The 27,503-nt window shown below is 35.1% G+C and overlaps 1 protein-coding gene and 1 long non-coding RNA gene across 2 annotated transcripts; both read right to left on the bottom strand.

Moving 5' to 3' along the window:
• On the bottom strand, window positions 1-27,473 carry LOC103717535 (uncharacterized). The gene is made up of 4 exons (XR_005514892.3): window positions 27,110-27,473; window positions 24,591-24,651; window positions 418-473; window positions 1-326 (listed from the first exon to the last, which is right to left on the bottom strand). It is a non-coding gene; the product is annotated as an uncharacterized LOC103717535 (long non-coding RNA).
• LOC149767814 (uncharacterized) lies at window positions 1,534-20,537 on the bottom strand. The gene is made up of 2 exons (XM_089930188.1): window positions 16,275-20,537; window positions 1,534-6,210 (listed from the first exon to the last, which is right to left on the bottom strand). Exon 1 carries the CDS (start codon window positions 19,993-19,995, stop codon window positions 18,805-18,807), a length of 1,191 nt encoding a protein of 396 aa, XP_089786314.1. The 5' UTR covers window positions 19,996-20,537; the 3' UTR covers window positions 1,534-6,210; window positions 16,275-18,804.
• Window positions 27,474-27,503: the final 30 nt, after the last annotated feature.

Here is a 27,503-nt window from a genome sequence, read left to right as displayed (position 1 = left end):
TTACGAAATAATTAATTTCCTAAAATTAACCTGAATAGATATTATTTGAACAAATATTTAAGAGAGCCTGGTGTACATAAAATACAAATTGAGACCCCTAAGCTTGTACACATTTTGGAAGCAGAAGTCCAGAGTTCTGCAACTATCACTAGAAAGAGAAGAAAGCCATTCTTGAATGCAATTCACAAGATTGACAGCAACACTGAAAATTTTGTGTTTAAAAGTCAACGGAATAAGTTAAGCCAAGATGAATGTAGTGTGAATCCTCTCACCTCAGAAGACCATAGCTGGTCATCTGCTTTACGAGGAATTATGTGGAAATGAGCCTGCAATTAATATATATTACATGAGATGCATCAAATAGATGAAAGATTTACTAAATATGTCATGCAAACTGAATTTGATGATATAACATACATGAAATATTACTTGTCCTGTAGCTAATCCGTTGTTGATCGGCAAATTGAAAGAATCTGCAAAATCACGCAACCAATTGAAGAAAAACCGAACTTTGAAAAACAAGCAATTGTTTGATATAAAAAAGAATTTAATTCAGGACAGTCCATACAGTTTTCCCTTTTAATTTAACCAATTTCCTAAGCAAATGGATTTAGGAGAGGCATTATGGTGTTCCTAAGATTTTGAAGAACTTGTTCAACCAAAGCTGGGGTGCTGCATCTCACTACCACTTCTACATGATTTCTAAAGTTTTCATTAAGGATAGTTGGTCTACAATCTACATATAGTGTCATTTAAATAAGATCGCATAGAAGAACAAGAGTGACAAGAACAACCAATAATCTAATTCAATGCGAAGAAAAAGAAATAGCCAAATAGAAGAAATTTTGTCCCTTGAGAGTTAAAACAAACAATCTCAGAGAAGAGATGGAAGAAACATAGCTTACGAGCCTATAAAATATAAAATAAAAAATTTATCCGGTAGGGAAACCAAATAACAACTTAATATAAAATAGTGAAAATGTTAGAAGGAGACCGAAGGAGGGGATCAAGAGACCTCAAAACACCTGGTTGTTGTCCAAAAAAATTATTAGGGCTTGTGGCTTCGTCAGGCTTATAACAAGAGATCTGATGGTTATGGAGCTTAGCTCTCTCAGAAGTCATAATAAAGAAGAAAAGTTGCAAGGATTCTGGTAAGATCTAAAGTGGTCCAGATTGCTCGATGAGCGAAACCACATTATGCACCAAGCAAGCCAGGTGGACATCAGTCCCTATCTTACTAGGCTCTAAGTTCATCAATACTTGGAAAATCTTGTGTAACCTTCAAAAGAAAAGGTCAATACTGAAATTTAATGGTCTTTCCAATACTGGCCAGCATGATTGAATATCCAAATTCCAGAAAATTTCAACAAGATATTGACAGTATTGTAATTTAGGAAATACAAGTCACGTGCAATTCTAGATATTGGGTAATAATGAGCCGATATACCATAATATATATGATCAGTCTCCAGTTGACGCTACTGCACCTGTATTGTCATGATACAACGAAACAAAGTAGCAAAGGCGAACTAGTTGCAGGCATGCAATAAAAGTACACTAATGAGAGCAGAAGTTTTAGGATACAAAGTACATATCATGTACAAACTAAGAGAGTAAAACCATAGTTGTTATGGGTGGTAGATAAGCCTTCAAAAGCTTAGCTGACCCTCAAGCCTCGCCTGTCTGAGAAAGCACAATAGTCACACGGGCATACAAGTGTCCGTCTGTCCGTTTCTCTCTTTTTGTATGGTAAGTATATATTTATGTATACAAGCAATCTTTCTTTTATTTGGTCCAATATGACCTCGTTCATTAGCACCCATTGTACCAAGCTGGATTACAAGGACAAATCATTACATTAGAAAAAGAACAATAATTTTAAGTTCTGAGCAACTGATACCCATAGGTCTTCACTCAAAACAATAGATCTGAAACCCAAACTCCAACAAGTCAGACAGCCAAAGATGCTTGAAAATATCCACTATTCAATGAAAAATATGTTATTACTCCCTTTCTTTTATAAGTTTACAGAAAATTCTAAAAGGCATAGTATAGGCTGAAGCACTCTTAATTGTTAACAAGGATTTATGTAAAATTTTCAGTTTCTATTACTTAAGGAATGTTAAAATGTTGTTAACAAAAAACCACATTTGTTAATAGAAAGAAGCATATGAATCAAATGATGGTTGAGTAACTTATATGTCAAGCCAAATGCCTGGGCAATTGTAACAACCCAGGATCTCACCAAAATGGCTAGCTGGAAGGTATTATTTGGATTTCTTGATCCTGTATAAGTACCCAAGATCTACCCAGCAAATAACTGATGTGGGACTAAACACATGCCCGCATACACTACAGGAAAATTGGCCTTTGCCGATGGTTTTTTCCCGACGCTAGGGACAAGCATCGGGAAAAACAGAAGAAAGCCAAACTTCGCCGACGCTTTAACTAAGCGTCGGTAATTGTCAATAATAGACGACGCGTAAAAGAGTCGTCGTAATCTTACAGAAAAAGCCGACGCGTTATTAAAAAGCGTAGGAATAAACGACGCTTATTAGCGTCGTCGTACTCGCCTCCTACGACGACGCGTATAAGCGTCGTCAAAAGTCAAATTAACATCAAAACCAAGCGGCCGGCCTGAAAGAGTAGATGCCCTACAAGCCAATCGCAATATGTATTGTGAAGGATTTTCTTTTGATTTTCCAAATCATGTACATGACATTCAATATAAATAAAGGCATTGTGTTTCATCATATGCTGTTGATTATATTTGTGATGAACCCCTTAGATTAAGGCAATGATTTTGAGGCTATGATGAGATCATACTAGTGAGACCTAAAATCCTAAAATCCTAATCTTAAATATTTCCAGTCATTGGTACATTGAGTCGGGGATCAATGTTTACCGGAAAGACTGGCACATCTTATGTATGCTCGATGCAAAGGGTGATTGATCTCACAATCACTTGTGTGGAGACACTAATACAAAGATGTGGGTGCTCATTAGAGAAATGAGTTCACTGAATTGACCTACAAAGAGAAATCTTATGAAGTCTTACTTACATGTCAAAAGATGATTCTCTTAGTGGGAGTTGTGCAACTGATCCTTTGACCTGAGATCACCATAGTATCCTGTGCACATAAATCCATATTTTGGTTTCCACTCATTCATGACAATAAGTTATGTACGAGGTCTTCTGGATATGGTGGAATGTGTACGAAGGTTATGAGTAGGTCAACAAGAAATTAATCACTTCTAGTAAGAGAAGATCACATCCTATTTATTCTAATCATATGATAATTCAGGAAGCCTTTGATCAAAGCACAATGAAAATTAGAAAGAGTTTCTAATATTTCATTATTCGAATTATCGTTAGAAGATAGAGAAATATATGAATATGAAATTGAGTTTGCCATATATTCATACTCATATACATATTCGGGATGCAGTTTGTTTAAAGGATTGAATTGCACGGTAACTTGCCACTGAAGGGTATTTTTGGTATTTCCACCAAATTTCATATTTTCCGGGTAGACATGACACATTGCTAGACGTCAATCTTGTCTTATAGGTTTGATCGAATTAAAGAGTTTAATTCGATCACCAATTAGAAAGGATTCTAATTGTTAAGTTCGGGTTCGCGCAGTTTGGACTTAAATCAATTAGAAGAGTTCTAATCAAGTTGGGTCAACTCGCACTCACACCTATTGCTGGCTAAGTATGGAACCCAATGGGTCACACACAAGAAAACTTATTAAGGATCTAATTGGATTAGATCATGTTTGCAAGATAGACATCCTAGCATGTGTTGCAAACCCTTAGCTCTTGATTCGAATTGGATTCGAATCCGATTCCTAATTGATCTAATTTGATTAGATCATGTTCTAATATGGGTTAGCCAAGAGTTGGCACCTAATTGGCTTGGTTTGAGTCTAATTGAATTAGATTTAATAAATCATTCAATCTAGACCGTTAGATCTTGATCTAACGTTGGATGAAGACATAATGGAGAGTTGGTTTAACCCAATTGGATTGGGTTAGAGGATGGCTATCATAATTGACCATTGGATCTTAATCCCACCATTGGATGAAGACATAATGGGTCAAGTGAATGGCGCCTTGCATTGGAGCCCTTGGATCATCATCATGAAAGATCAAGAGGTGAGGCGTGATGGACATGTGATTAGCATGTGATGTTGACTTGGTCAAAATATAGCACCACATGAAAGGATATATCATTTGATACACCTCCTCACTTGATTTGCACCTCCTCTTATTTGATATGGCCCTTTAGATGATGCCCTTTCATGAGAGGATGTGTGGATGGGATGCACTCCATGGGTTTCATCATTCCAACTCCACCCCACTCCTCTCTTCTTTCTTTCTTACATTAGTTTTTTTCTTTCTAGCATTGCTTCTAGTGTGTCCTAAGCCAAGACAAGGTGGTCTTCTTTAGGACAAAAGGATTAGAAGTGATTTTAGAAGGTTAAAGAAAAATAGAAAGAAAGGAAAGCAAGCCATTAGAATTCTTTAGAAGAATTCTGCATTAAGGATCAAAGTCTTTGGAGCTTAAGACTTAAATCAAGTTTTCGTGTGGATCAACGTTGGAGGGTGAACACTTGGGCACCTAGTGAAAATTCTACATATTGGATTAGCGTTAGAGGTATTCTTCTATTTCTGCATTTATATTATATTATTTGATTGCTTCCATTAAGGTGATCTTGGCTTATAAGGATTTTATGTTAAGGAACTTTATCAAGAAATTCTTAAAATTCCTAGCTTCCGCTGCCCATTATAGCATGCTAGAACCCTTCACGGCCCCCTCTTCCTCATTTTGCATCCCGATCGATTAAGCCCTAGCTCCTCTCCTCCTCCCTTCTCTCCGACGATGAACGACCGGCCCTTGTCGTCTCCGGCGCCGAGCGACGTCCGACGGCAAGCTCCTCTCCTCCTTCCTCCTCTCCGGCGCCGAGCAACCGTCCACATCCTCCTCTCCTCCTTCCTCGTCTGCGGCGCCAACCGGCCGTCCCCATCTCCCTCCGCCTGAGAAAGAGGTAATTCAAAAGATTTTTAGAGGCAAAGATAGGTTACAAAAATGAAGCCTTGCATCTTAATGATTCGTATGCTGAATGCTTATTTTAGAAGGAATTTGTAGTGTGCTTATGAAATTAACGGTTTTGGCGACAGTTTCTATTTGTTTCAACCGGGTATTACTGCATTTCTTGAATTTGAGTAATGTTAATGGAAGTATGCTAGCAAAGACAATCAAATCTCACATCACCTGTGGTCCGACAAATTATATATGTTAGATCCCTTGAAACTTTGGGCCTTTGGATTTCTCAGGGCTTGGCTTGCACCCCATGAAGCGGAGAGAGGATTACTTTGGGAGAAGTGCTTATTATAAGAGGATCGGGCTAATCCTCTGGGAGGCTTGGATTTAATATTCAAGTTTGGTCTTATCCACATCAATGTCCACTCAAATTATATATGCTCGTTCTTGTAAATACACATAAATCAGTCTTTTTTAGATGTTGAATGTCATTACATGATTGAACTGAACTGCATGGAAGAACACACTGTCCTAGGGATGTTGGATGTCCGCTGTAGACATTCCGTGTGCCATTTAAAAAACAAATGTAGCAGTGGTGATGACCTCTTGCTTTGCTAGGATGATCATAACTTCATATCCTATCCAATATGCAAGGCCACTCTTGTCACTTGACACGCTGGACATCCTAGGAGATGATTGAACAGCATGTGTATCCACAATTTTAAGAAAGTAGGTCTGGCCATGGTCCCCTACCCCATCAATGGCAGACTGGCCATTTGCCTCATAACTTATGGTTCTGCTTTGATGGACTTGTGGACTGTCTAGAATCAGTTCACCAAAGCCTTATGATACAAACCAATGTATACATTAAACGCATTTTCTGGGACATCTATTTTAGTATTTGTCCATCACCTTGATTTGGTTCTCTTCTACTGGTACATAAAGTCCTAATATTAAGACAAGATCCATTCTTCAGACATCCCTGAGGCAGGAAACTAACATATCCGCAATGGAGGAATGGCTTTATGCTTCTGGTGGCTCTAGTGCCAATGCAATTAGTTTACTTATTTGTTTGTTCATTTTTAGAAGCATACCTTATAAAATTCAGGAAGACCATGCAGTCTATATATATCATCAACGATGTGAATCTGCTTAGTTATCTGCAAAATAATGAAGCCAAGAATAGTGTAGATTAGCTAATTAACCATGGATTATAATTATTCGTTATTTGCTTGCTACTCACTTTACCTGCCATAAATGCTATGATGGAGAAATATGCTGTTTGATTGAAAGATGGTAGTTGATCTAGAGTGCTTTATTGTATCCTATGCTCATGGTTCATGTTATATTTTGTCTTCTAAAATAATGTATCGAGTTTTCATGATATTTTGCTCATGGGAAGATCAATAGTGTCTGGTTTCATTTCATTTTAGCCTCAAGAGAAGTCCATCTGCATTCTTTTGGTACAGCTCATCTCCTAGGACCAAATAATTTATGACATGGAGTTCTAACTTTCTATCAACTTTGGTTGAAGGATCTTTGAGATACTTAATAATAGGATAGTATCAATCATTCTAACTAGCATATAAATTAAGCACCTACCCTCAATTGTGCCATAACCTCAATTTGTCATTTTGTCCATGTTTATGCTTACAAAAAGACAAGGAGAATTAATAAAAACAAGTGCCAATCTTGTTAACACTATGAATTGTGCCAATCTCTCTTTATGCCATTTGCCGTATGCCATGTTGGCGATAGAAAGGTCCTTTGTGATTATAGGATTGCTAGGTAACAACATGCCGCGAGGAAAACGATTCAGAGATGTTGAGTTTCAGCACACATCCGTGGAATCTTCTTCCGATCAGTCCCTGCAGTCCCAGTAGCCCGACGAGCCCCAGCAGCACGAGTCTCATTCTCAGTATGAGTCCCATACTCAGCACGAGTCTCAGTCTGAGCACGTGCCACCTGCTGATTGTCCAGACATGGATGACGTGCATATCCAGGGTAATTTGATTTACATTTTATATATTAATTTTTCTTACATTCTAATTATATTAAATAATTTGCCTTTAATGTTTTAATTAATGGATATTTTATTTTATTTTATAGATGGACTAGGGAGAGTGAGGAGGACACGAGGACCCACTCGAGCAAAGGACGTGTGGAGTCTACGCGAGGATGAGAAGATCGTGGTACATTGCAATGAACTGGGACAGCCCATCAAGAGGGCTGCAAGCATTTTATCGACTTTTCTAGGATCGGTTGCGCAGAAGGGTCAGTTGTGTCCGCTCAACTATACGAAATGGAATGAAATGCTTTCTTCGTATAAGGTTGAGCTTCTTAAAGTTATTGAGGTAAAGAATTGAATTTGCTTACTATCACAATTTTATTTTTTGATTTAACATTGTTATAACATTCTTTAATTACTTTGGTGTAGAAAAAGTTTTTGCTCCCTAAAGAGAGCCATGATTGGGTACTGAAGTCCGTCAACCGCAAGTGGAAAGAATATAGGGCCAAGTTAAAGGCGGACTGGAAGCACGATGGTATGACAGAAGAGGAGGTTGCCCGTGTTTGTCCTCCTGATGTAATCCCTCATCAGTGGAAGGAGCTTGTCCACTATTGGTTTTCCGAGAAAGCTCAGGTTGTGTATATTTTTTCAATACCTTAGATTGTATTCACTAATAATTTAGATTACAAATTTATATTGTTTATTCTTTTTTTGGGAAGACATATTCCAACATTGGTAGAGTTGCACGAGCCTCTCAGACTGTTCCTCATACTTCAAGCTCGATGAGTTATGCTCGACGTAAAGCTGAATTCGTAAGTTTTTTTAAAACTCTTTGAAACTATTTTAAACTGTTCTATCATATAGCATATAGCATATATCATAATAACTAGCTTGCCAATATACCTTTTGTTGTAGATGGATGATAACGGGAGGGAGCCTGGTAAGGTGGAGTTTTATAAGATGACTCACACCCACCGAGATGGCAGTTTTGTTCGAGAGGAGGCAAGAGATATAGTTGTATGTATTCATCTTTGAATCTTTCAACGATATTTTTATTAGTTCTATTATTGGCATACATTAATATGACTTTTTCTTTTGAGAGATATAGGACAGAGCAACAACTCTTATTTCAGAGCGCGTCGGGGAGTCATCATCATCCGACACGACCAGTCATGTCGAAGCTCAGGGCTCGCTGAATTATTGGGACCAGAGCGTTATGGTAGAGTGAGGGGTTATGGCGTTGGAGTTACCCCCACTCAGTTGTCTGCGGTGGGCATGTATATAAGAAATGCTGGAGAAGGCAGTAGCAATGCAGAAATTAGTAAACTTCAGGCAACAATTGAAGATATGAAGGATCGCCATTAGGCAGAGTTGGCGGAGTTGAAGCAGAACCAACAAACTTTGCAGTCTCAGCTTGAGCATATTTCATCTATGTTACAGCGATTTCTCCCTCCTCAGGTAAATAACTATATGTATTCGATGACTTTACATAATTATCACTTATTTTGCATGAGTTAATGATTTTCATATTTCTAACTTTTAAAGTTTCTTTTTTTTTTTTAGATTCCTGATACTTCAACAGCTCGTAGAGATGATGATGGCGCTAAATCCGGTCCATGATACTTTTTAGACTGTTATTTAAGGAGTTTTATATGTATCTTTCTTATATTTTTCAAATTACATTGTAATTCTAAACTTATTATGTAAATTTCATCATATATGACAATATGAATTTTTTGAATGATCTGAATGCTTGTTTTGATGTAAATGTAATGCAGGTTCATTTTGCTATAATATGTATTTGTTTTTCTTTTTTTAAAAAAAAAATCCACTCCCGACGGTTTAAAGCGTCGTTAAAAATCCTCTGGCCCGTACGCTTTCGCCGACGCTCTGAAAGCGTCAGTAAAAATGTTTAAGCGACGCTATAAACCGTCGGGAAAAACTTGCCATAACCGTCGGAAAAAATCCCGCCACTATCCGCCACGCCCAGTTCTAGTTTATGTCGACGCTCTTTTGCGTCGGAAGAACCGCATACGCCGACGCTTTTGCGACGCTTTCCGTAGCGAGGGCTTTGCTTTCACCGACGCTTATAAGCGTCGGCATAGGCTATAAAAAATGCCGAGAAAGGCCTGTTTTCCTGTAGTGATACTCCCCCCCATTCAAGCCCTGACGTCCTCGTCAGTCTAAGGGTTCAAATCCATCAAATCTAATAACAAATACCACGATCGATCCGTGGTCAGCTCTAATGGATCTGTGCTGCAGTGTTCCCTAGTCCACATAGGTTATAGGCTGGGTCCGCTCTAATACCATTTGTAACAACCCAGGATCTCACCAAAATGGCTAGCCGGAAGATATTATTTGGGTTCCTTGATCCTGTATAAGTACCCAAGATCTATCCAACAAATAACCGATGTGGGACTAAACACATGCCCGCACAAGTCCTCACAGCAATACGTCATTGTGAAGGGCTGCTTGGGCAGTTCGACAACCATCAGCATAATATGACAACATGACTTAGCAATAAAGACATCTTTTACATCATTCTCTTTGTTTACAAAGAACCTAAAATTTTCCTATCATAATGTTTTTATAATAATTAAAAACAATATTATAATTAAATTATTCGTATATTATTATAAAGATAATTACTAGTAATTATATCACTATAAAATAATTTGTCGTTATATATAGATTATAATAAGAATGATTATGGTACAATAGAAATCATAAAAATAATATTTATTTTATTAACATTAAAATAATAATTACTATACTGATATAATAATACTATAAAATCATAAAATAATTTTATATAAATATTTGATGTAATATAATAATATTATATCATACTAATATAATATTATAAAATTTATTCGATATTATAAGAATTATACTATTATTATAATAAATTTATATTTTTATAATATATTTACTAAAATAAGTAATATATTTAGTATGTCAAGATTAAAAACATTAGATGTCAATAGTTGGAGATTGGTGAGGGGACACATTTGAGTTTCTAATGGCAACAAATCTTATTTAGAACCAAGGCCAATCAATTTTGTATACGATTCCAATTACAAGATTTGGGCCCTTTTTTGCAGTTCAACAATGCAGCTCTGTAGTTGCAATTGTAGGGATCCAAAAGATAACTATAATACAATTACAATAGCTGCAACTGCAAACTTGTCCAATTACATGCAAACAAAGAGCCTCTAATATATATATACATATATATTGAAGAGCTAAGGCAATTCAGCAGTGGACATGACAAACAATTAGTAGTGGGATGACCCATAGATGGATAAGGGGCGTGTATCTCTAGAAAATCTACTCTAAAATTAGTATATCTAGTTCAATGGGGATTTAGTCATGCATATGATCTTTGGAATGATGATATGAGAGACCAACAAGCTCAAGGGCCCACAGGCAGTTATGACGAATCCTTCTAAATTCTAATTAACAAAATGCATCTTAAAGAGAAGAAATTCATATAAGTTAAGACAAAAATATTATGCCTAATAAAGGTCAACTTTGAGATATTGTTTTAAGGAAAAGACTTTGATCCACAAATGCTGAACCAAGGTGACTCCAAGACCAGAACAGGCACTTGATTATAACTGTGGACCATGAGAAATTGCAATTCTTAAGATAAAAGCCATGATTCCCCAATAAATATGATGCCAGCTGGGTTTATATCTATAAAATGGAGGTTCCAGTGATATTATAAAAACTTCATGGAACTATCCCAATTATGTTGCCCAGTAGATACAATCCAAGAGGGGGGGTGAATTGGGTCTTTTAAAACTTTTAGGCTACTTCTAACACTTTTCAATTAATTATGCTAAGTTGTATAGATGCACAGTGGAATTTAAACTTAGCAACAGTTTGATTTATTGAATGAGACTTGATTAAGTAAATTGAATATGCTTGCAACTAAAGGATGCGCGGATAAGAGTTAAGCAAGCAATTTATCTAAGTAAGTAAGTGAGCAAGTTAGACAATAACAAAAAGCATCACAAACACAACAAACATATAGTGGTTCAGTGCACCCCAGCACCTACATCCACTCCCCAAGACCTCTTGGGAATTTCACTATAATCCTCCAGATTACAGTCCGATAGTTTTGCGAGTGCACTACCCAACTCGTTGTTTTACACCGGGCTAACAACGAACCCTACAATCCGGTAGTTTTTTGAGTGAACTACCCAACTCGTTGTTTTACCCCGGGCTAACAACGAACCCTATAATCCGGTAGTTTTTCGAGTGAACTACCCAACTCGTTGTTTTACCCCGGGCTAACAACGAACCCTACAATCCCCCAATTTTAACTTAGGCTTGGGACACCTATCCTTTGTTCCAAGTCCCTTGACTGGAACAAGCTCAATATTCAAACGTTTTACAAAGATTTAAAAGCTCTTATGAAAGCAAATATAGCAATGAGAAACAATAAAATCGGAAGAACCCTTTTTGCCGTTGGAAGCGTGGATGATGGTGGTTCTTCCGATGTGGATCACGTTGGCTTGAATGCGAGCTTTGATTGCCAAGTGGGAGTGAGTAGATGAGCACGAAATCAGATGGGAAAGCTTGAATGCACTTGATTTCTCCTCTTGAAAGCACTAACTCCCTTGAACCTCTTTCTCTTTCTTCTCTCTTGAATGATCTTGTGTTTGGTTGGTGAGGAGTTGTTGAGAAGCACTTAAGAGGTCCCTTTTATAGCCCAAAAAGCAAATATAGCCGTTAGAGATAAAGTAAAAGAGATTTGAAATTCAAACCAAACCTGCAAAAGTTGTCAGTCGCGTCCCAGGCGCTCCGGAGACGTCTCCGCTTCAACGCGAGACGTCTCGGCTGTATAAAATTTCTTTTGACGTTGTTTGGAGTCGACTCGGTGCTTTACGGGGACGTCTCGGGATGTTTGCGCTTTTTGCATGGGGACGACTCCGCGACGTCGGGGACGACTCCGCAGTTTTATCACCGAAAAACAAGTCCTCTGGAATCTCCTGAGAGAGTCGACTCCGCGCTTTCTGGGGACGTCTCGGGAAGTTTGCTTTTTATGCGTGGGGACGACTCCGCGTCCTTCGGAGACGACTCGGGCGCATCCCTTGAAATCGGTCTTTCTGCCGCCTCTGAGAGAGTCGACTCCACAGAGTCAGGAGTTGACTTCGACCCTGCGAGACGCCTCGCCAGGTGCCGGGAACGTCTCCAGACGTGCCAATTCTTCCTGTTCGTGCCAGAGACGTCTCTGTGACAAATCGGAGACGTCTCGGCTGTCCCTGATCTGTTTTCTTCATCTCAAAAATTCTTCAATAAATCCTTGAAAAATATGGAAACTTGCCTAGACATTTCTTAACAATATTCTTAATTAAACACCTGAAATCCTCAAATAAATTGTTAAGATAAAGGGAATTATACTCTAGTGTTTTGTGTTCATCAAAATCCATTAGGGGGTCAACAATCTCCCCCTTTTTGATGATGACAAAACACTGAGTATATGCAAAATTCGAAATTTAAACATATACACAGTATTTGATCAGATGTACAAGTATTGTGTTTTGGTTAGAGCTAGATACAGTGTGCATAATTCAAAATAGTCAACTTTCAGTTCTATCCTTATGCATAAGTATTGATCTTAGTAGCTCTTGAGCAATTTTAGCATATCAACTGAATTTGAATCAAGTTAAGATGTAAATTAATGAAATATTGATGCTAACAACAATTAAAAACCAAATACTTTTGACTCCCCCTTTCTTTTCCAGAAGGACAATTGTCTTAAAGCCAATATTCTTCAATTTTATCTTTTCATTTTGTTGATTCTAATTAGAATTTCAAGTATGAGTTTAAATTTTGCATTTTGCATTCCATATTGGTTCTACTCCCCCTTTTTGACAAAACTTGGAGTAAATGCAACACATAAAGCATTATGAGCATATACTCAGATATTTCTCCCCCTTTTTGACAACATCAAAAAGATAGTGAAACATTAAGCACAAAGATAAGAATGCTCAAGGCAATAATGTTAGAAAAAGATAAATGAGCATAGATCAGAGCCATTTCGGATAATTTCAGAGCAAATTATGATGAGAGCACATCTAATGTGATTCCAAGGATAGTTTTCAACTCAAGTGTAGATGGAATCTTTCTTAAGTTAATTCAAGAAGTACCACAAATGATATTCAAGGAAAGCACGAATGGAAATCTAACCTCTCTTCAATAATAAGTATGAAAGCTTGTTCATTTAAGATCTTTTGCCCAATATATTAAGTATTTTATCAACATGAGAGCAATTTAACTAATTTTCAGAGTATAAGAGCAGTATATTAAGTATGATTGCAAAGTTCTTTTATGGTGTAAAAATATTATGGCATAAATGCCAAAAACATGAATTCATGCAATTTATGATATATCTTAGAGCATACATAAAATTCAAAGCTTTGAAGGTTCTTATAAAGACTTTAATCCTTTAAAAAGGAAACACATTTTGGTACATATAATAATGAATTGGCATAAAAATTGAAGTTCTAGAGAACAAGCCAATAAGAACTCATCAGTAAATTCCAAAAATTGGTTTTCATTATTCTCCCGCTTTTTCATTAAGTTAGAGGCTCTTAAGATCAACTGTTTGAATTGCAATTTGGTTCATGATTTATGCATAAGATATATTAACCAAATAATAAGCCTCAAGGTGTATCATAAAGATTTTCAGATTTAAATTTCAGATGATACATATTGGAGAGCATTAGAATCACTTTTCATTTAGTATGCTTTCTCTCTCCTTTAGTTATAGATTTATGCGATTAAGTTCCATAAGATCTCTCCTTCTGAGATTTTCTTTCTCCCCCTCAATTGATCATTCCATTTAAGAGTTTAAAATTTGAAGATAATGTTCAATAAAATTGTCAATCTCAAAAAAAATATATATTTTCTATAAGTTTCAGCTTATTTTCATAAGACTCAACGTTTGAGATAAGACAACCTTTATAGAACTCATCACAAGGTATAAGCTTATTATATAATTAAAGCAAGTCTTGCAATATAAGGAGGTTCATCAAAATCAATCCATAAAAATCAAGGTATGAGATACTGAATATCTAAAGCTCCCCCTCAAAAGATGCATTCTTCTTTAATCATTCTTTTCTATGATATCGAGAATGTAGAGTAATCTAGTGTTATTCAAAATTTGTAGCAATTACTCTTTCTAATCCTTCAAGAACAAGTTATGCTTTCTCTTAATCTTAGAGAAAATGTATATAAATATTAATCAGAAAATGATTCATTTGAAGCTCAGTTTCTTTCAAAAGCATTTACATTTTCTTTCTTTTAGAATCGTTTGAGTGAGCTGAAATATTTCTAACTTTAAGATCATTCACTCTATATATATTCTGATGGAAGTCTTTAAGAATGTAGGAGAGAAAAACATATAGATTACCATTGAGGTATATATATTTATAGAGCTCAAAGCAATGTATACATGAAGCACAATAAATCTTTTAATATCAAAATAAAATCATATATTTAGAAATTTTTTTTTTTTTTGTTTGCAATCAAGATCATCGAAAGACACATCATTTGGACCAATATTAGTACACTTTAAAGATAAGAAATGATATGTTTCAGATGCGTATCGGGGCAAACAATCAAGGCATCAGAATTTCTCTATTTTTCTTAAACTGTAGTTTTTATCTATAAATCATATTGAGTTTAAGCTTTTATACAAAATCAGATTCTGAATTTCATAAAGATTTTCAATAGAGGCTTTCAAAATCATAATTTGAGATATGTATCTTCCACATTGTAGCTCATCTTAAATCATTACTATTGAAAACACATATTTCAAACATATAAGAGCATATTCAGAATATTTGTATTTATGTTGAGTTTTGGTATGAATTAGAACATTATATACCAAGGTTAGGCAAGTTGAAAGATAAAACAAAATCAATTCATTTTGCCTAATTAGAGATATACTTCTCTTCTCCTTTTTACAAATTTATTCAACTTTCAGATTTCAAAGATGATTGTGAACGACAAATTTAAAATTTCTTTTCAATAATACCATAAAATAACTTCATATAGTATTTCAAACATTCAATCAAATTATCCAAGCATGGAGCATTACAAAATATTGAGAACTCATAATTCAAGACATCATGCCACATGCAAAATATATTATGTGTTAAGTCATGCATTAAAATAATAAGAAAAAGAATGTCAAGGATCAAAATCAATTCTTTTCAAATAAACTCCCCCTATTTAAATATAATTTTGCACTGATTTCATCCTTGAAATGTGTTTTCAAGTGATTAAAGCTTGACTTGATTCTTCTTATATACTTTCATTTACTTTGTCATTCATTTTTACTTTCTTATACTCTATACTCTATTTGCTCCCTATCCGGTGGAGTTGGAAGGGGCACGAGGTACTACCACTAGCCTCCCTCTTGTGCCGTCCCTAATATGCCCTACACCGAATAGTTGGATCAAATAGTGCCGGGTACTACCACTAGCCTCCCCATTGGCACCATCCCTATGATGAGCAATATAGAAAGGTTAAAATATTTACTTTAAACTCTCCCTCTATTTAAGTATAATTCATTACGGATTTTATCCTTCCAAAAGAATGCTCACACAAGTCTTACAAATGTGGTGAATATATTACGCTTGTTTTGCTTTTTCTTAAGATTGGAGTATTTGCCTTTACTTAGATTTTACTTCTCTTGAATAATATTCATTATCTCTCCTTTATCTCTCTTTCTTTTTGTTATTCTCAAGTAATTTTCTTGAAAGAGCAGAATAAAGAAATAATCAAATGTATCATATAGAGGTATATCATGCGAACACATTTTCATTATGCTCAAGAATTCATAGCTTCTCACAAGTCATTTTAAATCAAAATTCTAAGTATAAACTTGTGTAGTTCATGGTTATGACATAGATAAAGATATATTTTAGTTTGGGCAAACCATGAAACAATTTCTAAAAGCACAAGTCAATCAATACATATATAGACATGATATCAAGAAATTAATAATTAAAGACTTTAATCATGCCATAGTAAGATTTAAGTTAATGACTTTGCTCAGCTAATTTATGAGAGAGGTATCTAAAATTACCGAATCATTCTGCATTCTTCAAGTCAAATACCTACTAGATTTCTTATGTGTAACCTTTTGGCTAAAAAAAGTCCTCTCTCTTGTTTGCATGTGAATGTTTATTGTACCTTTTATGGAGGTGTCCTTCAAGTTGAAATCTCCCATTTTCTTGCTCAAGGATCCTGCAAACTCCTTTTCTTTCTTGAAAGAAAGTCATTAGTTTCTTCAAGATACAAAACATTCATCTACCATATTTTTAACTAGATGACTCAATACAAGATATGACACTAGTTGAATGTTGAGTCACTTTACTCAGGAGATTGCCTAAGTATAAGCAAGCACATATCACTTGAACTAAAGAGATAGTTTCATTAACCAAGATGGTTCAAGGACAAGCATGTGAGGCAATATGAAGATTTATCAAGGTCAAATCAATTTTTTATTTTCAAAATCAATTTAGTTTAGATTTTATTTGCTTAAGATAATTATCAATAAGACACGCTAGCTAAATTTTAATCAACTTATCTTAAACAGTTGTTTCTATCAAAATTCAGATTATGATTTATTTGTTATCAATAAATTATGATTCATTAGAGTTAGATTGAAATCTTGCACATAATGAGCATACAATCTGGTCTACTAGCTGTATGATAAAATAAGTATTCTATCATGCTTCAATACAGCTTTAAAAATAATAGATCTACCTTGCTCATTCTTTTCAAATTCTACAAGATGAGGTCATAGAATACCTTCTTCATGCCAATCTTCTATAAAAGTTTTCTTGTGGACTAACTTTGGTCAATGAAGATCCTCTTTCTTGTTTCTCTTAATTTGGAGTTTGAGAGAAGATGTTAATTCATTCATCATACATTTTTCAAACTCACCTTGCATGAGCTTAGTAAAATCTTCATATAAATCCTCGTTTGTAGAACCAAAAAGTGATATCATCAATGTATACTTTGAGCAAATAAGATATCACAAATTCTTCTTTTTGATGCATAGATTTATCACTATTACTTTCTATCAAAAAGTTACTCAAACTTTTATATCATGCTTTTGATGCTTGTTCCAAATCATATATTGCTTTATCATATTTGTAATGAGTGTTTTCAAATATGGTGGTTATTTAACATATATCTTCTTTAATAAAATAAGCACCTAGGAGTGCATTCTATACATTCATTTGATAGAATATAAAGCTCATAAAGCAAGCAAATGATAATGGTGATCTTTACTTCTAATCATGCAAGAATTTCATCAAGATCTATTTCATCTTTTCTTAATTTAGTCTTTTAGTAATCATCAATTTTACTTCATTAAGTGTATTTCTGAAAAACTCAATTTGGTTCTAATTATTAACAAGTTTTCAGATTGTTATATGTAAAAGATTAACCATATACATATATAATTTAATTTTAGTATCTTGATAATAAATCATTAGTCTCATAAAGAATAAAATGAGTTCATATTTCTACAACTAGAATCTTTTCATGAATGTTCTATATGCATTGCTTGATGAATGATATCCAAAGATAGAAATATCTTTATCAGATTTGGCATTGTTTTCAAGAAACCATATCAAGCATAACATATACTACTGAAAAATATGAAAGATATGCAACAGATCATTTTCTATTTTTCAGAAGATCAAATGGAGTTTTCATCAAAAATAGATCTAATAGAAACCATATATATGACAAGCAATGATGATAGCTTTTTAAAAAAAAACATTTAAGTAGATGACGATCATACATCATTGCCTTTTTCATTTCTTCAAGGATTCTATTAATCCTATTTTACTTATGGTGTTCTTGGTGCAGAAACAATTGTATTCAATATTATTTTCTGTGCACAACTTAATAAAAAAAATGGTTTTCAAGACTATGCCATGATACTTCTTTTACTTTCATAATTTACAAACCTTTTTCATTTGATCCCTTTCACAAGATTTAGCAAATGCAGAAAATACTTTAATTTTACTTGCCAAGAATAAATCCAATGTAAGCTTGTGAAAACTTAGTGATGGAAACAACATCTTTAGATTTAGAAATTGATTCTTGTTTGTTTCCTTAGTTAACATGCATAGCAAACTTTGACCTTGCAGAAGATAATCTAAGTAAACCAATGACAAGATCTTTTGAGATTAGGTCCATACTAGCATAAGTTAATTTTATATGCCAAAAAGAATTCTTTGATCATAGTATTTATAATGCATATATTCAAAGATATACCAAGTACACATTTTCATATCTATGATCAATGAACAATAATGCCATGGATAAAAACTCTCAGTCAAGCATATAGAGAATTCATGGAGTTATTCTTAGGAGAATTGATTTACCAAATTATCCATCTATAAGTAAAGCATAATCTAGAAAGATGGAGTGATTTGGATATATTTTCTTTTCATATCAGAAATATCACTTATATCACAAGAAAAGAATGATTAATACTTGCAAGTTATGTTTTAATCAACTAATAAAACAATTTCAGTATGAGAGGATGCAAGAATTACTAATTTCATTATTTCTTCCATTTTAGTCACTTTTCTTAAGTATATTTTAAGTTTCATTCTTTAATATATGTCTAAAGCACCCAATGTCCAATTTAACATCTTTTGTTGGAGCCTTGAGTGCTAGACACACCTGCAGAAAATATTTATATTTTCAACTTAGGAACCCAAGCTCTTTTGGGTCCTTGCAGGTTAGCTATTATTGTTCCTTTTGGAACCCATATTTTCTTAATAGCTATTTTGTCCATAGGCTTGCAGATTTTAGGACTACAAGAAGTGTATTTCTGCATCTTCTTATTAAATTTAACAAACATGGATTTAACATGAGTGGTAGATAACCCTTCAGTTTTCTGTTTTTGCCTTTTAGGTTTATCAAATTTGTAATATACAGATTTAGGAACAGAAGAGATTTTGCATAACCTTTGTTCCTGTTTATCAGCATTATAAGAATCTATTTTAAAATGATTAGAAACTGTTTTAACAACCATATTCTTGAAAGATTTTTGGGTGTACCAAGGTTGACATCCCAATCCAATATTATCAAATTCAGCTCTTTGATTATTTATCATTAGATTCAACTTTTCAGAGCTCAAAGTAAATCTTTCAACAACAGGTTTTAATTTGTCAACTTCTTTAGTTAATCTTTTGTTATCTTCTGAAAGCAATTCATTATTTTTCTTAAGTTTATCATGGCTTTCAGTGAGAAGTTGGTTTTTCTGATTTAGTTCTTTATTTTCCTTAATTAAGATTTCAGTTTCATTTACTAGGATTTTCTTTTCATTCTTCAGGTTCTTGTTTTTACAAATGAGTTTCTTATGTTCTTTCATTAGATCAAGAAATGCATCATGTAACTCATCAAGTGTAAAATCATTTTCAAGTTTATCATATACTTCATATTCAGAAGAGGAGACACTTTGCATTTCAATACATACCTCGTCCTTGTGTGCCACAAGGCATAGGTTTTCAATATCACCTTGTCTCTCTTTTTCTTTAGAGCTAATTTCAGATTCACTAAAAATGTTAGTGCTTTCATATTTAGCCTCTAGCATATTCCACATGTCTTTAGCAGTTATGCAAGAAGATATGCAATTAAACTCATTCCTATCTAATGCACAATATAATAAGTTCATGGCTTTTGAATTTTGTTGAGCCATTTTCTCATTATAATTAGTGTTTGTGTGTGTTCCATTGACTATAATGCTCCATAAATTATAATCAAGCGATTGTATGAAAACGCGCATGCGTGCTTTCCAATGTGTATAGTTTATGCCATTAAATAGTGGAGGTCTATCAATTAATTGTCCCTCTCCTAGAAAATTATCTATTTGAGTTGTCATGATCTTTGGCTCTTTGACGGTTAGGTCAAAAACACAAGGCAAGAAATTATAGAGCACCGGCTCTGATACCACTTGTTGCCCAGTAGATACAACCCAAGAGGGGGGGTGAATTGGGTCTTTTAAAACTTTTAGGCTACTTCTAACACTTTTCAATTAATTATGCTAAGTTGTATAGATGCACAGTGGAATTTAAACTTAGCAACAGTTTGATTTATTGAATGAGACTTGATTAAGTAAATTGAATATGCTTGCAACTAAAGGATGCGCGGATAAGAGTTAAGCAAGCAATTTATCTAAGTAAGTAAGTGAGCAAGTTAGACAATGACAAAAAGCATCACAAACACAACAAACATATAGTGGTTCAGTGCACCCCAGCACCTACATCCACTCCCCAAGACCTCTTGGGAATTTCACTATAATCCTCCAGATTACAGTCCGGTAGTTTTGCAAGTGCACTACCCAACTCGTTGTTTTACACCGGGCTAACAACGAACCCTACAATCTGGTAGTTTTTTGAGTGAACTACCCAACTCGTTGTTTTATCCCGGGCTAACAACGAACCCTACAATCCGGTAGTTTTTCGAGTGAACTACCCAACTCGTTGTTTTACCCCGGGCTAACAACGAACCCTACAATCCCCCAATTTTAACTTAGGCTTGGGACACCTATCCTTTGTTCCAAGTCCCTTGACTGGAACAAGCTCAATATTCAAACGTTTTACAAAGATTTAAAAGCTCTTATGAAAGCAAATATAGCAATGAGAAACAATAAAATCGGAAGAACCCTTTTTGCCGTTGGAAGCGTGGATGATGGTGGTTCTTCCGATGTGGATCACGTTGGCTTGAATGCGAGCTTTGATTGCCAAGTGGGAGTGAGTAGATGAGCACGAAATCAGATGGGAAAGCTTGAATGCACTTGATTTCTCCTCTTGAAAGCACTAACTCCCTTGAACCTCTTTCTCTTTCTTCTCTCTTGAATGATCTTGTGTTTGGTTGGTGAGGAGTTGTTGAGAAGCACTTAAGAGGTCCCTTTTATAGCCCAAAAAGCAAATATAGCCGTTAGAGATAAAGTAAAAGAGATTTGAAATTCAAACCAAACCTGCAAAAGTTGTCAGTCGCGTCCCAGGCGCTCCGGAGACGTCTCCGCTTCAACGCGAGACGTCTCGGCTGTATAAAATTTCTTTTGACGTTGTTTGGAGTCGACTCGGTGCTTTACGGGGACGTCTCGGGATGTTTGCGCTTTTTGCATGGGGACGACTCCGCGACGTCGGGGACGACTCCGCAGTTTTATCACCGAAAAACAAGTCCTCTGGAATCTCCTGAGAGAGTCGACTCCGCGCTTTCTGGGGACGTCTCGGGAAGTTTGCTTTTTATGCGTGGGGACGACTCCGCGTCCTTCGGAGACGACTCGGGCGCATTCCTTGAAATCGGTCTTTCTGCCGCCTCTGAGAGAGTCGACTCCGCAGAGTCAGGAGTCGACTCCGACCCTGCGAGACGCCTCGCCAGGTGCCGGGGACATCTCCAGACGTGCCAATTCTTCCTGTTCGTGCCAGAGACGTCTCTGTGACAAATCGGAGACGTCTCGGCTGTCCCTGATCTGTTTTCTTCATCTCAAAAATTCTTCAATAAATCCTTGAAAAATATGAAAACTTGCCTAGACATTTCTTAACAATATTCTTAATTAAACACCTGAAATCCTCAAATAAATTGTTAAGATAAAGGGAATTATACTCTAGTGTTTTGTGTTCATCAAAATCCATTAGGGGGTCAACAAATTATCTTTTCCAATAAGTATATTTTGTCATGACTTGATCATAATAATATGTATGTTTTACTAGAGGTTTCCCCCTATTCGAAACTTTTTGTAATCCATTAGCTCATTGACAAATTTATATGCATTTGTTACTTCAAGAAAAGTTCAAGAAGGCATGCCACCCTAAATTTTGACCCATTAAAAATATCCTAGTAACCAGCATCATACCTTGTTCAAAACATTCCAACTTCATTAGCTTGTCAAACTAAAAGAGGTCAAACACAATATGGAGGAGCAATGTAACTCCTAGCAAGTATAAATCAATGAAAAAGAGCAAACTGTTCATCATGTTTTTAATCAATTATCAACATGAAGACTAGCCTTAAGGCGAAGCAGAGAATAAAACCTCTTTGCTCGTCACCTTTGTTTATAGAGCAGAACTTATATCCAATATGACCTAGAAGCTTGTTACAATTAACTCTTTTACAAAAGACTAGTCCTCTTTTCAACAACAATTAGAAGAAGTATAGCTGAAAAGCAAGCCTGACCACATTATCTCCATAGTAATTTCATGAGCTGCCACCACTGTTACAGCAGGAAAATCCAAACTGCAGCACATAGGCCTTGTAGCTACTGATGCTGCAATGGCACATCAAGAAGCCTTATTCAGTGACATGATAATCAACAACTTAAGACTCCATGGAACTGCAGATATCACAGGTAATATGCTCTCTCTCCAAAAGCCTCACATGCTAATCTACTGCATTTTATAATATGAATGCTACTTGAGGACTAATAAGGAGTAGGTCGTGAAACCTTCACCTCCAAGCATCTTGTCTCCTCGATGTTAAGCAAAATCATGAGAAGTCTAAGAGAATAGAAAGGAGATCTCATCTAGAGGAGTCATCATAAGCCAGAGTGCAATCTTGATCAATTAAAATCTAGTTTTAGGATCTCATTTTATAAATTAACAATTTAACATCCATCAGTCAACAAAAGAAGAGATAAAAGTCCAAATAATTAGCTTGACACAACTATATCATATATGACATATTTTTTCACTAGCATAAAAACTTTTAACCTGCTCAAATCCCTATCACATTCTTGTTGCCTAACCTTTTTGAAATATCTTCCTTACTTCGTTTAGAACAAAATCTGCTTATCTTGTTAGAAATTGCATGTTTTAATATTGAAATCTATACTTAAGGTTCAACCATAATTTCAAGCACGTAGGTATGTACAAACGTACATGTATAGGAAGGTAGGTAGGTATGTCCATGTTTTCACCTATACAACTTAGGTGGCAACTCAATATTCTCCTCAACTAGGCCGATTAAAGATAGAAAAGCTTGAGACATCATCATCCTAACTACTGTTTGCCTTCATTTAGTTAATCTGGCTGCTAGAGAAGCTAGTCTGTCAAGTAAAGATATTGATAGTACATCAGGATTTCTTTTCTATGTAGATATTAGTTAATTATGAGAAGTATATAACAGGGTCCAGCAGCATAAGGAGGTGTATCCATGTAGATACAGGCAGAAAGAGAATAAATGATAGTTGGAGAGAGTCCATTTACTGTTGTACTTAGAAAATGATGAAGAAATTCGACATGATTTTCTCTTTTTTCAATAGCATACTTGATGAAAGCATATAAAACTCAATTACTGTCTTGTCCAACCTCCTACAAGAGGTTAGTTTCATATTTTGTATGAAATTCTCGCAAGTGAAAAGTTGAAATAGTCACAAAAAATTAAATATTGTGAACAGATAGGTATAGCAACAAGCAAGCTTTGATATGAATTAGTGGACAAGACCCATAGGAGAAGGAGTTGCTTCAAGCAAAGGAAATTGTGATTTTGGAATGATAAGAGAGTGCCAACAAAAAGAAATGCAAGGAGAAATCCAGAAACGATATCACAACAAGTAGATATTCCATTAGTTTTCAGATATTAGAAAACAAATCAACCAAGTTTATAGTGCATATTTCCCTTTTTCATGACTTGATACTTCTACTATCAAAATTGATTCATGCTTGGTTGTTTGGCTCTCCGAAGTAATGAAAATAAACTAAAAATAAGTTTTAGATGCTGTGGCTAATTCTCATAAAGAGTTACAATTCAACAACATGAGCAATAACAAGAACAAAATCTGTGTCCCAGCCAACTTACCCTTTCCCTTCCTCTTTTCACTAACTGATGGTCCAGGTTTTCGAAAGAAAAACTGATTGATGCTTACAATACCCATAAACTTATGCTAAAATTTCCAAGTCCACCTTTAACATGATAAACAAGCCCTGTACCATCTATTAAGGACCGAGTAGAAAATTCTGAAGGGAAAACTATTATACCAATCATTTAAATATATATATATATATATATATATATATATATATATATATATAATGTGTGTGGAAAAGGAGGGGGAGAGCCCCACCTAAACTTCACTAAGATAACAGGAGTATAAAGAAATAAAAAAAGAAAAGAGATAATTACAAGAGAACAGGGGGCAAAGACCCCCAAGATTCCAATTCAAACCAATCATATAAAGATTAAAATATTGTACATGTTACCAAAAAAATAAGAGTTTATGATACATACAGGCGAAACATATAATTTATGATGTTATCATGTTTTGAATTATTCCTTATAGATCCAACATGAAATGTTTTTCCTGATTTTATAATGAGGAAATGAAGAATGACCATAAGACAGCACCAAAAATATCATGTTTCACTTAGTAAAGGGTTTCCAATGCCTTTCAACAATAATGCTAGATTGACCTCCAAGTCACTTATCTTGCATTTTTCAAAAATAAAAATTCTAAACTAATAAGCTAGAAAGTACCTTAACCATAATTCAATGGATTGGAATCCAAAATGCATAGGCATACATCATCTTCATAAAGCTGCAAATGGAAAATTTTAGTAATCAATCAGTATTAATATCACCAATCATTGCTGAAATATACCAATATCTAAATAAAAAATTATTAGTCCATCATCTGACAATGCAAACTGAAGATATGAATCCTAAGAATGTCCGCATAGCACATAATGATAAGAAATTTTAGACACGGGCGAAAAAAGATTTAATGGTGAACAAAAGAAAGAAATAAAAGAAAAGGTTAACTACATGACTACAAATCTTGAATAAAAAGAAGTTAAATTATATAATTTTCCTAAATATATTATATTATATAGTTGATCATTCCCACTATTTATGATCATATATATGTGTTTGTGTGTATGGGCAGGTGGGTGGGATTATTTATGTATGTATTTGGAACACACTTTCATATTGACTCCTTGAAAAAGAGTTAATGATTCAAAACCAATAACGGATTATCCAGATTCAAGATCTAAACCATTGAATATGATCCACTCTACAAAAAATATTAGAAACCAAAATTCATGTGTTTTGGTGTTCTAACCTATCCATCAAATAAGTGTTCAAATGGATGGTTTTAATAGCATGGTACTATGTTTTATTATAATCTAATCATCAAACCTAGTGAATCTAAATCTACCAATGTTTTAAGATGCGTAGATCATGATCCATAAAGTATATTTTCAATACACATGCCTTATCATGAATTTTACTGCGTTAATATAATTGATACTAATCATTTTAGTACCAACTTGATGCATAGGTTAGAGACCATCATAATATGTGAACATTATTTATAGGCATTTTTTTCAGTAAAGATCATATTCAATGGTTTGGATCTTCAATTTGGATGGCCCATCCTTATTTTTAAAATTGTTAACTCCTTTTAAAAAGAACATAAAATGTGTCGTCGAACTATATGTATACATACATACATACACATAAACATTTTTATGATGTGAACTTGCAAGTCTGGCAAGCTAATACATTTTCTGCTCAAGGATAAATGCCATCTCTTCTTAATTTAAATAGGCACCTAGAATCCAAGTATTGTTGGTTCTTCATGCATGGTTGTCCATCATCTAATCCTCAATTTTCACAATGCCAAAATGCTTCTTCTAGTTCTCTCACATCCAACCATCATTTAAAATATTGGTAGCTGCTACCATTTCGGTTTTAGCATGTCTTAACTGGTATAAAGCAGAATGTTTTCAGCGGATGGTGGTTGTAACCAAAACAAGCTTAAATTGATCTAAATCAAGATGTTTCTTTCGCGATGTTTCACCTAGAATAGCAATAATTCAGACAAACAACTTTGGACCAGCATAATGGGTTTCTCATGAATAAACCACAAACTATTGCAAAATGGTCCAATGTTACTTTGGCAAGGTTTTTGGGTTATCAAGGATTAGAATGCTTTCTGAGCTGGTTGGCATGAACTATCATATGTTGTGTCTATGCATTGTTCTAGTGCATTCCCAACACCTGCAAGAAATGGCACATACCGTGCCAATAGCAATCTGAGATTGCACTCGCATACAACACTTACAACCTTGTATGATCTCTAGAATTGGAAATATCGACGTCCGAAGCTAGCATCCATATGAACACAAGCCCGCCAGCGGGTATAAAGTTGGTATACGAAACAAAAATCTTTGTCGATTATGAACATGGGGCCTACCGCGGGTATAAAGTAGCTATAGCATGAATATCTGTGAGCAATATTTTAAACTATGATATGGCTAAATGGCATAAGGATGATTTATAAATTTATTTATAAAATAAGCTTGGAACCATATTTATGAAATATGAATAATTTATGCATGCATGATTGGCTTTATGACTTATTTTAATAAACTGTTCTATGAAATACTTTATTTTGTAATATCTATTTTTTTTCTTAAATAATGCATTGACATGAAAAAAATTATGCTTGATCCGATAAGATAGAGTAAGATTTACTTACTAAACTATGTCGCTCGTATATCTCTATTTTTATTTTTCTCTCTCTAGACGAATAGGATCGATAGGAACGAAGAATGGTACAGGCTTGGAGTTTACACAAACAAACTTGATGATTTTGTAGAAGAATTTTAGTATTTTAAATTGATTATGAATTTGTAGTTAATGATTTTCTGAATATCGAGGATTATGGGTTTTAGTATTTATGTTTGAATTTAAACGTTCTGATACCATTTAGTGTAACGCCCCAAATCCAGAATATAACACGGTCATGCTATGTAGAGAAACAAGCCACGATAACATGAAGCCAAACATTTTATTTAACTTTCAAATTTTTCTTAAACAAAATATAATAAATAAAAGTCTAAATTTACTATCCATTAAATGCAACCAATACTGGTTAGAGAACAGCATGAACCCTAATTTCATTATCCATTAAAGAACTACCGTTTTAACTAAAACTCGCATTAAATATGGTAAGAATCAACCATAGAAGAGAGCAGCAGGGCGGATACCTTGCAAGCAGGGGATTCACCTCGAATGATCTCACAGAAGACGCAGCGCTTCTTCCCGCCCCCTTCCTCCCCGCCCGCCTCGCCTCTGCCCGCACGGCAGCAAGAAGCGGAGACCGCGGGCGGCTCGGAGGAGCGCCGCCATCGGCGCGGCGGCAGCGGGCGGGCGGAGGTGGGAGCAGATGACGGTGAGGCGGCGCTCCGCCGTCTAGACAAGATCGCGGCCGCCTCTGGCCATTAGAAAAGAAGCCTGGTTTATTTTTTATTCCCGTTCTACAAAGAGCGAGTTGTTGAAATATCTTGCACGGAGAACGGCGTCAAACCGTTATTCCGAGTTTTGCTAGTTTGGGCCTTCTTTTTTTGCCGTTTATGGTCTCTGGATTTTTATCCTCTTATT

The sequence above is a fragment of the Phoenix dactylifera genome, chromosome 4 (assembly GCF_051530095.1).
Source record: "Phoenix dactylifera cultivar Ajwa chromosome 4, Ajwa_hap1_PhDact_Kaust_v1.1, whole genome shotgun sequence".
NCBI lineage: Eukaryota > Viridiplantae > Streptophyta > Magnoliopsida > Arecales > Arecaceae > Phoenix > Phoenix dactylifera.
This window is presented reverse-complemented; position numbering and strand designations above follow the sequence as displayed.